We start from the raw sequence: 12,587 nt of genomic DNA on the forward strand, positions 1-12,587 counted from the left end.
AAAATTGATTATTAGATGATTGTGATTTGAATAACATTTGTATAAACTACAAAAATATATTACTAGATGAAATCAAACTAAAACCCAAGAAAATCAATTACCAGAAACCGATTATCAGATGATTGTGTGCTGAAGAACATCCGTTTAAACTAAAGCACACCAAAATCGATTACCAAAATTCAGCAGTGAGGAGTTGATGGTTTGGCGCCAATCAACATCAAGGTGGTTGGCTTTTGCTGGAATATGCTTAAAGATAGCCAGTGGGTCAAAACCAAAATAGTTAGCATCGAGGATGTCATCTTTTGGTGGAAACTATCATTGCAATCTCTCTTTCTCACTCCGTAGCTGTCACCATCGCTACCAAATCAAAATATCGCTACTTATTACTTGGATCACATTTCAACAGATTGAACAAGATGGTCTAGATTGAAGAAGCGGTGAGATCAATCATATAAGATATGTGAGTCAGTTAGGGCATGGATTTTGCGCCCTATGGATACCATTTCAACAAAGTCGTAGATGTAAATCAAATTGAGAGAGAGAGAGAGAGAGAGAGAGAGAGAGATGTTTGATGTGTTCTACCGATAAAGAAGATAAAGGAGAGGGGGTATAAAAGATATTTTGTTTTACTTTATTTTTATAAAATAAGCTAAAAGTAAAATAAAATAAAATATAAAGTAAAATAAAAGGGTAAAAAGGGGACCAACAATGTAATTTTTAGAAACAAAAGAGACCACATTTGTGATAAAAAAAAATAATAATAATAATAACATAGAGTGAAATTATAACATTTAATAAACTATAAAGATTATTTATGTAATTTTATCAAATTGATTTGAAGTGAACTGACACCTCAAACAAACCTTTCAAAATCGCATCAGCTTTAAGTATACCTATAAATATCTTTATTTCTTTTCCTTTCTTTAAAGGAATTATTAGACAATAGCATCATTCATTGAATTTTAGACAACAATGACAAATAAACCAAAAACGGCACATATTCTATTTACAGTTCACCAACCAATTGAGTATTTAATATAATATTTAATAAAATAAATGATAATGGAATTTAATATGTGCCGATCAAATCTCAAGTCGTCAAATAAGCATAATAATTTAGCACTTGCTACATATAATAAGAAACTTAGATATGAATCTTTTCATATTAGTCTATTGCTACCTATTTTTGTGGGATACATCATTAAGCTTTAATAATTAATATCATTAATTTGAAAAGAAAAGTAATATGGTAATATGTATTGTTATTTTGACATCATTTATTTTTATTAAATTTGCTTCAAAGCTATTAATCTTTGTCACAAACCAATCGCAATCACATTCCTAGCAGGACCATCCATCTAACTACAAACATCTTTAACGCTAAAGACCCCATACACCCTACCACCTTTCACCAATTGGTTAACACTAGCATCGGTGACCATCGCTAGCCATGTATCACTATAACCATCATAGTTAATTAAAATGTTGTTGAGCATCGTGACGACGACTACACAGTCAACCAACAAGTGCAATTGAAGGCAAAATGAATGGACCAATAGAGCCAGGTCAAGAACCGTACCACTCTGGTCAAACCATACTGCTCTGGCCGAGAGTGTCGACCAGGTGAGACTTGCAATATGTTGCAAAATTGTTTTTAACGAATTTTCAAAAATGGTTTTTTCCCATTTTGAGCATGAATTTCGAACCTTAAACATTATTAAAATGGAAAAATGATTATGTGTTCGTGTTCTCCTCCGTGATATATTCGTTTCAATATATCACATGTCATAAACAGATTAAAGACGAATGAGAAATTGCATGCGAAAGTGAGCTAGTTGGAAGAAACTAACAAAGGGGTTAAGTGGGTTTTATTTCATCCTACATAAGTGGTAGTATGAAACGAAAATGGCTTTATAACTACAAACGTTTTTTTAGTCTCGTAAGTCTTATTGCACAAATGTTCTCTCTAGCATGTGCAAGGGGGAACTAGATTGACTTGGGTTCATTGAACTTTTGTGTGTGGATACGAATGCGCCACTCGTTGACCGGAAAAGTTCAAGGACATTTTGCAATTACTTTTTCTTTTTGTAACTAAATATGTATTAATTATAAACTTGTATTAAAGCCATTAATCATATAATTCGATTTTGATTAATTGATTAATCATAAACTTGGAAGGCTTCTTAGCCTTGTAAGTCTTATAACACAAAGACTCTCTCTTGTGCACAGAGACAGAAGGGGGGGGGGGGGGGGGGGATGTAAACCAGAACCAGATTGCCTTGAGTTCACTGAACTTGTGTATGCGGGTATGAATGCAACTTCGGTCGACTAGAAAAGTTCAAGGATCTTTTACAATTATTTTTTCTTTTTGCAACTATAGTTATAAAGTTGTATTAAAGATCGTTAATCATAGATTTTTGTTTTGATTTCCTGATTAATCATAGACTAATAAGGTTTCTTAGTCTTGTAAATATTATGACACAAAGACTCTCTCTTGTGAGTGCACATGGATGCAAATGTGAACCTGGCTTAAGTTCATGGAGCATGTGTGCGCGGGTATGAATGCACCATTGTTTGACCCGAAAAGTTCAAGGACCTTTTTCAATTTTTCGTAATTAAATATGTATAAGTTATAAAGCCATATTAAAGGTCATAAATCATATATTTCGATTTGGATTTCTTGATTAATTATGCTCTTTAATTTTAACAGTTACGTTTTACTGTTTAACATATAGTTACATTTTGTGGTATATATAGCACTTGTGTGACCAATTGAAAAACAAAAAATGAACCAAGATTTTCTTCCTCTCATCCGATTTTATTTCTACTTCGTCCTCTTGCTGCAACTAAGGTATACTCCCGCCTAACATCAATTCAGGCATCTTGAAGAATCGTTTTGCATTGTTGTATCTTGGAATTTTTAAGGACACTGTGTTGAAGACATACCTAATATTCATAATCATAGACCGCAAATTCGTAATCAAACTTCGACAACACATCCTATGATGTTCATCTGGGATGATATTACTGATAACAATGTCAATGTAATCGAACATATTAAATATAATGACAACATTCTTGATGTCCCTAAAACATTCCTTCATACTCGTTAAAATAAGGATCATGATTCAACATTTTGTTTCATGCCCTAACCGCAGGCTAGGAGCATGGCCTGTTGATTTCATCGATGTCAACTGTTTATGGAGATTGTGTGTAATTAGTTCCCTTCCAAAGGGGTGTTGTCTTTGAAGATCATCAATCTTAACGATATTTATGAAATTGTAACTTCAAGTAAACAAGTGTTGTATTAAAAATGTATCTACCATAAATCTCAAGACACCAAACAATACCTATAAAATGGTGTTTGACATCTTTCTTAATATGGTAGTAGTTTTGTGATTGGTTCTTTCACGATCATAATAGTAAAGAGGGAGGGTGATAAAACTTTTCTTCGTGGATTCAATTGGATGAACTTATTTTTAGTTGTAGATCTCTATTAGTTGTTGTAAAAATCTAATCCATAAGCAATACGTGTGTAGGAAGAAAATGCTACTACAAAACCAATGTGTAATATATGTTTGGAATATGTGTCTAGCTAATGTTAAGACAACTTTAAATATAATCTATGTCGAAAATAGTAAGTTCAAAATGCACATTCTGAAAAGTAGACTCATAATAAGAGATTTCATACAATTTTATGTCATATCTTGCCGTTCACCAAAAAAATAAATGGACTCTATAGTTATCTTGGCAAAAGAGGAAATAATTAATCATATCCTTTAATACTATATACTAAGACTAAGATTTGGTCGATATGGTCATCTTTATAAATATCCAAAAGTTATATAATTAAAAAAAAAACGACTACCACATAAATAAGAAAAAATGTGTGTTCGTTAGATCATTGACAAATTCATTATAATTTCACGTCGATTTGCCAAAATATTTTCTATTCTTACACCTTTCCATCCTTCAAATTCTCTATGAGATGTGCACAAAAAAACGGTTTGAGAAAAACGAAATTACAATCCGACGGATTTATGAAAAAAGTAGTTTTATACAAACTAATTCAATTTAAAATTGAACCGCCACTTTTCCAGTTTGAGATTTGAGATTTTTCTATAAAACAGTGTAACAATATAATTTTTATTAAAACTAGCAAGATGCTAGTAAAATAAAGACACTACAAGAGGAAATAGCCTCTATTAAACAAACAAAATAAACATTGTGAAATAATATTGTTAAATTAGACCCCTTTCCTTGGTTTTTCTGCTGCAAAAGTTTATAAGTTCCGAAAAATCCAAAAAAACCCAAGTAGTTGTATGTACAACTTAGAGATGAGCATTTGATGTGCAAAGGGATCGGAAAAAACTGAAACTGAAACCATTGTATTCAATCCAGTTCCCGGTTCTCCATTTCCTTTTAAATCGGTTCTTAGTTCAGTTCGGGCCAGGTTCGAAACCAAACACATCTTTAAAGAACACACTTACTTGTATAACCAAACTGGAACCAATTGGAATTGGGGTATTGTGTCTGGTTCTCGGTTCTTCATTTCCTGATTCTTCAGTTCTCGCTTTGGTTCCTAACCTATGTTCATCCTTGATACAACTACATCCAAACACTTCCTTTCCTGATCTTGCTTTCAACCGATTTTGCAGCTGTCCTATATGCTTGAACTTTTTTTGCCCCTAAACTAGTTTTGCCTCAACTTAGTTTTACTCTGCATTACTTTTGCATCAAACTAGTTTTCTTACCGTAGGAAAAACACTAACCGGTTTTAAAACCAATCCAATTTGATTTGAAAAAAGGGTATGTCCACCTCTCATGCTCACCAATGCCAAAGTACATGAAGGACCATTATTACAAAAGTAGTTGTCAAATGACAAAATGTGTAAATGATCGACTAACCCATGTAGATGATTGAATATCCCAGGGACTATTTTTGTAACATTGCCATTTTGTGTACCATCAAGATTGCTGACGCCAACACTTTAAGTGTCGTTCAGCCAGCGGAGCAAAAAGAACTGTACTTAAGTTAAGTCACTCAAATTTTCAGAAAGCTCCCTCAACTTATAACCATTTGACCATTCTAGTCCCTGAATAGTGAATTCATCTTCTAGTCGACTGATCGAGACGTTTTTCAACATGAAGTAGACAAGTCTTGGACTCTCACCCAAACAACGGTATCTCTCCTTCTCTCTCTCTCTCTCTCGAAGTTTTCTTTCTACATTCAAATGAAGCAAGTATTTGTTTGATTAGTAATTTGGGGTATTCTTTCTACTTTCCTACTATTTCCCCACTATACATATAATTGATAACAATTCAATCATTAATTTTTGATTCCCTTTTCTTGTTTCCTTTTAATCTGAATCAAATGCACCCAACCCAGTGAGCTCAACTTCACTCATATCACTTCTCAAGTGAGATAAAACGATTCATCTAATCACCATAGATTTGCACCGTTTGTTATTCATATCACAAATCGCCGGTAATTGAAACAAATCTCAGATTCATCGTCTTCAAACAGACATGAATCTTGGATTTACGTTTTTGCGAATCCTTTCAATTCTCATATCTATCCCCTAAATTATCTCTTTTTTCTTATTTAAACGTTAGTAGACATCACATATAGCGTTATCTCAAGATGGGTTTATCGCAATTTGATCGCTTGATCTGTTATTTTGTGTCTATCTACTTGTGTGTCTCTGTGTGTGTTTTCTTTTGTCGATTTACTGAATTGGGGTTTTGATACTTTCATCTACAGCGTAGTAGAGAAGAAGTTAGGAAGATGAGCGGAGCTGTGCTAGTTGCCGTTGCCGCCGCCGTTGGTAACTTGCTTCAGGGATGGGATAACGCCACTATCGCCGGTAAGTTACTTAAAAAAACCAGATCTTCATTGATCCATTGCTCCAAATCTCAAAATTCTTCTTAAAAAAAGTATAATTTAACAAACAATCGGTGTTGTTTTGCGATTTAGGGGCTGTGTTGTATATAAAGAAAGAGTTCAAATTGGAAAGCGAACCAACAATCGAAGGTCTAATCGTGGCCACATCCTTGATCGGAGCGACCTTGGTGACAACTTTCTCCGGCTCAGTAGCAGATTCATATGGCCGACGACCGATGCTCATCATCTCTTCTATCCTATACTTCGTTAGCGGTTTAGTCATGCTTTGGTCACCCAACGTTTACATCCTTCTATTAGCTAGACTACTAGATGGTTTGGGGATCGGATTGGCTGTCACTCTTGTCCCTGTTTATATCTCCGAAACAGCTCCGCCGGAAATCAGAGGTTCACTCAATACTCTGCCGCAGTTTACAGGTTCCGGCGGGATGTTCCTTTCTTACTGTATGGTGTTCGGAATGTCATTAATGGAATCACCCAACTGGCGATTGATGCTCGGCGTTCTTTCAATCCCTTCTCTAGTTTACTTCGTCCTCACCATCTTTTTCTTGCCGGAATCTCCCCGGTGGCTCGTGAGCAAAGGTCGAATGCAGGAAGCGAAGCAAGTCTTACAGAGGCTACGTGGCAAAGAAGACGTCTCAGGTTAACAATTTCAACAATTCTCTCTCTTTCGTAACGAAACATCACATCTGTAAACTTTCTGATTTTTTTCCCCCGATTTGACAGGTGAGATGGCGTTACTAGTGGAAGGTCTTGGAGTCGGCGGTGAAACCTCCATCGAAGAATACATAATTGGACCTGCAAATGATCTTGAACACGAACAAGACGAAGCTGCTAAAATCAAATTATACGGTCATGACGCTGGGGTTTCATGGATCGCTCGACCTGTCACCGGTCAAAGTATGCTCGGAATTGCATCTCGTCAAGGAAGCACTATAAACCCTAGTGGCGTCCCACTTATGGACCCACTTGTCACCCTCTTCGGAAGTGTCCATGAAAAGCTTCCAGATGCGCATGGTAGCAAAGGCAGCATGTTGTTCCCACATTTCGGGAGCATGTTTAGTGTCACTGGAAACCAACCTAAACATGAAGATTGGGATGAAGAGAGTGTCGGTAGAGATGGTGGTGATGATTCCGGTTCCGATGTCGGAGGTGGGAATAACGATTCCGATGATAATCTCCACTCCCCGTTGATTTCCCGACAAACCACAAGTTTAGAAAAGGACATGATTCAACCGGCTTCACATGGAAGCATTCTAAGTGTTAGAAACAGTAGTGTGGTCGGAAACAACGCTGGAGAATTGAGCAGCACTGGTATTGGCGGCGGGTGGCAGCTGGCGTGGCAGTGGACGGAAAGAGAAGGGCAAGATGGTAAAAAGGAAGGCGGGTTTAAGAGGATTTATTTGCATCAAGAAGGCGGGACCGGGATCGGAGGGTCGCAACGCGGGTCGTTGATTTCGGTTGCTGGCGGTGATATGGCGGCGGATGCCGGTGATGTTTTTCAGGCGGCGGCTTTGGTTAGTCAACCCGCGCTTTATTCTAAGGATCTTGTGGATCAGCACCCGGTGGGACCCGCTATGGTGCACCCATCTGAAGCGGCTATGAAAGGAACGAGTTGGAAGGATCTTTTTGAGCCCGGGGTTAAACATGCTTTGTTTGTTGGTGTTGGGCTTCAGATACTTCAACAGGTAATATAAATTGGAATTTGGAAACTTTTTTGTTTATTGAATTTTTAATTTTTAAATTTTTTTTTGTTATTTGCAGTTTTCGGGCATCAATGGAGTTCTTTACTACACGCCTCAGATTCTTGAGGAAGCGGGTGTTGGTGTTCTTTTATCAAATTTGGGAATTAGTTCGACTTCATCGTCTCTTCTTATTAGTTGCATTACAACTTTGTTGATGCTTCCTTGTATTGCTGTGGCAATGAGGCTCATGGATATTTCTGGAAGAAGGTAATTAGTTACTTTCTTGAAATTTTGTATTAAAGGGCATTAACGTCTTTTATACAAACAAAAGTTTTGATGCAAGTCTTTGTCCCACCTTTTTGAGTTTGACAAAAAGTTGAAATTTTTGTCCCGTTCACATCAGTCTAATCTAACGTCAAACACAGTACACAATAGTCTTATTCTATTCTGTCTTGTCTTGTCATGTGTAACAAGCGGGGTCTCAAGGGACAAAATGTCATTTTGTTATTTTACATTGGGTTCAATGAAAGAAATAGCAATATTTTTTCGTTAATACGTTTATTATAACATCCAACTTTCATTTTTTCTATCACAACATCAAACTTTGAAAAATCTATTGATTATAGCAATTTCATCCAAATACAAAGCAATTTTCACTGCTATAATTGTGTACGTTTTTCAAAGTACAAAATTCAGAAAAAAGTTAAAAGTAAAATGCTATAATCATGTTGACTTTTTAAAGTAGAACGTCTTCTTCGTAAGAATTTTTTAAAGTACAATGCTCTAATAAAAAGAAAGTGAAAGTAAAGACGCTACGAATAATGATACCCAACAAGTCTTTTTCATGTTCTAATATCTTTAAAACTATGTTATTGCAATTTGTAGGACTCTTTTATTGACAACAATCCCGGTGTTAATCTTAACCCTCGTAATCTTGGTGGTGGGAAGTGTAATCGACTTTGGAAGTGTAGTAAACGCCGCCATTTCAACCGCTAGTGTGGTGGTGTACTTTTGTACTTTCGTGATGGGCTTTGGCCCAATTCCCAACATCTTATGTGCGGAAATATTCCCAACAAGAGTCCGTGGACTTTGCATTGCCATTTGTGCCCTTACATTTTGGATATGTGACATCATCGTGACATACTCACTCCCGGTTCTTCTCACTTCCATTGGTCTCTCGGGTGTTTTTGGATTGTACGCGATTGTGTGTGTGATCGCATGGGTGTTTGTGTTCTTGAAGGTTCCGGAAACAAAAGGAATGCCACTTGAAGTTATTACCGAGTTCTTTGCAGTTGGTGCAAAACAGGTTGCGGCTGCAAAGGGTAACTGATTTCGGTGACGTTTTTTGGAGCGCGCGCGTGTGTTTTGGTTTGGTTTAAATTTTGTTGTGATTGAAATGGAAAAATTCAAATTTTTAGTTGTTTATGTTGTAATAGCTTTGTACCAAATGTCTTTTAACATTTGTATTTTTTTCCCTTTTTAAATTAATGCACGAAGTTTAGGCCCGAAAATCTTTTTGTTTCATCAACTTTTACCCCTTTATATAAATCTTTAAGTAGAATTGTGGTTTATGGTTATAGGTAAAGATTATATAAGTAATGTATGGGCAAATGATATAAAAGTAAGTTTGGTAGAAATGTACAAATTTATCCTTTTACGTATTTTAGGTTCATTAAAGTCGGAGGTTTGCAATTTTTTTTTCTTTCTAATTTTACCTTTTTGTTTATTTCTGATTCATTAAAGCTATTATGTTTGACAGCAATGTTCATTAAACCAGCAAAAAGCGTACTCTAGCTTTAATGAAACAACAATACGCAAGAGGAAATATGCAAAAGGGTAAACTTGTACATTTCTAACAAACTTAAGAGTTTTTGTCATTTTCACATATTGTATTTTATTTTTTATCCATAATAACAATGCATTTATGTCCTTTTTTACCTGTTATAACAATGTACATCATTTTTAGTCAAGATAGCAACATACTTGCATTTTGCTACTCATATTGGCAATTTACTTTATTTGTTACATGTTGATATTTAATGGAAAAGATATGTAAATATGTTGCTATTATGTATAAAAGATAAAATTATGTTTTTATTATAGGTAATGTATTTGCTATTATTTGTTAAAAAATATAAATAAGTTGCTATTATGGGTTAAAAATTGTATATACATTGCAATCTATGTGCTTTATTTTTTTGTTTGGCATATAGTGCTTTCATTTTTTTAAATTATAGTTTTCTTTTTTCCTTTTTTGTTTCTCTTAAGCATTATGATTTAAAAAGAAATTTCTTGTTAAAACATTGTACTTTCAAAAAGTATATCAATATGCAACATTGTAATTTTACCTTTTTTCTTATAAACAAAAATGATTTAAAAGCAAATTCAAATATAGCATTGCAATTTTAACCTTTTCCTTGTTAAGACAATATAAACTGAAAATTAACCAAATATTTAACACAAAAATGTTTTGTATTTGGATGACATTTGATATATCGGAAATCAAGACATAGATTATTTAGATGTATAGTGCCAAGAAATGCAAAGATGATTCTTTTATTTATGGGCTAAAAGTAAGAAACACTTATGTACTTTCATTTATTTGTGCATTATAACATCTTTTTCATTTCGTTCTATAATAGTATTTGTACTTTCTTTTTTTTTTAAGCATTCTACTTAAAAAAGGATGCCCAATTATAATATTGTAAACTTTTTTTTAGGACATTATACTTTGCTTTATCAAATTTTAGCAATGAAGATGCCATACATTTGGAATTTTGTATGACATTGCTAAAACTGGATTTATTGTTAGTGCTCACGAAATTGAAAGATGATTTTATTTGAGGGCTAAACACAAAAAGATGATTATGTACTTTCATATATTTTTGCATTATATCATCTTCCATTCAATTCTTTCTATTATCATGTAATACTTTCAATTTTTTCTTACCAAAACATTGTTGTTTGAAAAACACAACTAATTATAGCATATACATTATAAAAGGAAAATGTTGCAATAGTGAAAATTCTTTGCTAATTTCGTAGGCAAACTTAACCAATCGTCACACAATCATCAAAGAAATCAAAAAAATACAAACTTTTCAACATTCAAGATTAGCTTCTGAGCCATAGACCAAAGTTCTTAAAAATAGCCAATTTTTATTTCATCAACAAACTCAGAAAGCTTACCCATTATCATGATTCAATGATTTCATCTTCATAATTATCTGGAAATGCTACTAACAAGTCTAGCACCAACTCTGTCCAATTGCTTCACCATAGCCACAGCTTTCAAATTTCCTTCCGCCATGAAAGCTTCCACCATCTTCTCCCCAATCTCCCTCCCTTTTTCCTCGTTATCTGTAACAGCCACCGCAGTTGGCCCTGCTCCACTGATCGTACACCCATAAGCCCCTGCCTCAAGTGCAGCCTTCTTCACAGCATCCATTCCCGGAATCAATGGCGCCCTCCTCGGTTCCACTATCTTATCAGAAGACAACGCCTTTCCAAACCCCTTCAAATCCCCCTGCAACACCGCCGCCACCAAGGCACCTGCTTGACTACTGTTCCATACATGGTGCGACATTGTTATCTCTTTTGGTAACGCCGCCCTCATCTTCTTCGTCGGCGCTTCGAATTCCGGATTCACCAAGACGAAATAGAGGTTTTTGTCGACCGGAAACTGCAACGGAATCAGCTCTAAAGGATCGTAGCTCCGAACGAGAACGAAACCACCCATGATTGCCGGCGCAATGTTATCAGCGTGGTATCCGGATACTTTAGCTTCCGATTCAAGCCCTGCGAGGACTAAATCCAATGCAGGTAACTTTCCACCAAAAATCTCATTAACGGCGATTGCCGCGGCGGCGGCACTAGCGGCGCTGGAACCGAGACCGCTTCCGAGGGGGAGACCCTTTTCTAGAGATAGAGAGAGGCCGACGGATCGGATGTTGAGCATCTTCATGACAGAAATGGCAGCAATCCCAGCGCAATTCCAGATAGGGTTTTTGCTGAGCTTATTGGCGGAGTTGCCGGTTCCGGTGATTTCGGTGATTGAGACCTCGCCAGGGTGAACTTGGGGGTCGATTTTGAGGGTGACATAGTCTCCGATCCCGTCGACTGCGCAACCGAGAAAGTCAAACCCAGGGCCGAGGTTGGCTACGGTGGCGGGGGCGAATGACTTGACGGCGGTGTAAACGGGTTCGGGTTCGAGATTTGTAGTGACGGATAGATTGCAGCGGAAAGATGATGGGAGATGAAGTTGGGATTTGTTTGAAAGATTAGTAGTGAATGGGAAAGAAGAAGGGATGGTGAATGAAGGTTGATGGTGATGACAAATCGCCATTTTTAGTTGCAGAGAGCGTGGTGGTTGGTGAGGAGGAGCCGCCGATGTGTATTGACCTTTGGGGGTTAACAGTGGTTTCGTTGGGTGATGAAGTGCACCCTATTTGTTGTTTATTTGTTGTTGGAATCTGACCAATTAAAACGCATTGTGTTTAGGATTGTTTGTTAATCTGAAGCTCGTAGGCGAGAGTGTTATAAAAAAAACTAATACTAATAATAATAATAATAATAATAATAATAATAATAATAGGGAAATGATCAAAAGAAACGTAAAGGTTGAGAATACGATAACAATTTTGGACCAATGAATATATAAGGGCATAATAGTAATTGTATAGACAAGCAAATTTAAGGGGTGTTTGGCTTAGCTTTTCAAACCCCAAAAGTTTTTTTTAGAAAGTTACAAAAAATCATGATTTCTTAACTTTTCCAAAAACTTCATTTTCCTTATGTAAAAACTTCAAAAGTGGCTTTTATAACTAGTTTGCCAAACATCTTTTGCTTTTTTTTCTTTTCCAAAAAAGACTTTTGGCTGTGAAAAGCTAAGTCAAACATCCCCTTAGTCTTTGTGGTTTGCAAAAACTTTTGATAGGGTCCAAAAATTTTCCTATTTGCATGGAATATCTAAAATCAAAACTTTTACGTGGTTTTGGTCC

The 12,587-nt window shown here is 35.9% G+C and overlaps 2 protein-coding genes across 5 annotated transcripts; one reads left to right on the top strand and one right to left on the bottom strand.

Annotated features, from left to right (window-relative positions):
* The first annotated feature begins 5,062 nt into the window (after positions 1–5,062).
* TMT2 (tonoplast monosaccharide transporter2) lies at positions 5,063–9,098 on the top strand. Of its 4 annotated transcripts, none has more exons than XM_079016424.1 (6): positions 5,063–5,183; positions 5,765–5,867; positions 5,978–6,544; positions 6,629–7,590; positions 7,667–7,854; positions 8,473–9,098. In XM_079016424.1, the coding sequence occupies exons 2-6, from the start codon at positions 5,789–5,791 to the stop codon at positions 8,915–8,917; spliced, it is 2,241 nt and encodes a 746-aa protein (XP_078872550.1). In that variant the 5' UTR covers positions 5,063–5,183; positions 5,765–5,788; the 3' UTR covers positions 8,918–9,098. The 4 variants fall into 4 exon arrangements, with proteins under 4 accessions (XP_078872550.1, XP_078872549.1, XP_078872548.1 ...); XM_079016423.1 differs by having other exon boundaries at positions 5,141–5,268; XM_079016422.1 differs by lacking the exon at positions 5,063–5,183 and adding an exon at positions 5,258–5,488.
* A 1,498-nt stretch (positions 9,099–10,596) lies between these two features.
* LOC145068905 (homoserine kinase-like) lies at positions 10,597–12,096 on the bottom strand. The gene has a single exon (XM_079015873.1). The coding sequence runs from the start codon at positions 11,930–11,932 to the stop codon at positions 10,811–10,813; it is 1,122 nt and encodes a 373-aa protein (XP_078871999.1). The 5' UTR covers positions 11,933–12,096; the 3' UTR covers positions 10,597–10,810.
* Positions 12,097–12,587: the final 491 nt, after the last annotated feature.

Source organism: Lactuca serriola, chromosome 8 (assembly GCF_051521515.1).
Source record: "Lactuca serriola cultivar US96UC23 chromosome 8, Lser_US96UC23_V15, whole genome shotgun sequence".
Classification (NCBI taxonomy): Eukaryota; Viridiplantae; Streptophyta; class Magnoliopsida; order Asterales; family Asteraceae; genus Lactuca; species Lactuca serriola.

What these genes read in the sequence shown, in the direction of transcription:
- TMT2 (XM_079016424.1), top strand. Translation starts at nt 5,789, where the DNA reads ATGAGCGGAGCTGTGCTAGTTGCCGTTGCCGCCGCCGTTGGTAACTTG. An exon ending in GGCTTCAGATACTTCAACAG is followed by an intron (nt 7,591 to 7,666) that starts GTAATATAAATT and finishes TGTTATTTGCAG; the next exon opens with TTTTCGGGCATCAATGGAGT. An exon ending in ATGGATATTTCTGGAAGAAG is followed by an intron (nt 7,855 to 8,472) that starts GTAATTAGTTAC and finishes TGCAATTTGTAG; the next exon opens with GACTCTTTTATTGACAACAA.
- LOC145068905 (XM_079015873.1), bottom strand. Translation starts at nt 11,932, where the DNA reads ATGGCGATTTGTCATCACCATCAACCTTCATTCACCATCCCTTCTTCT.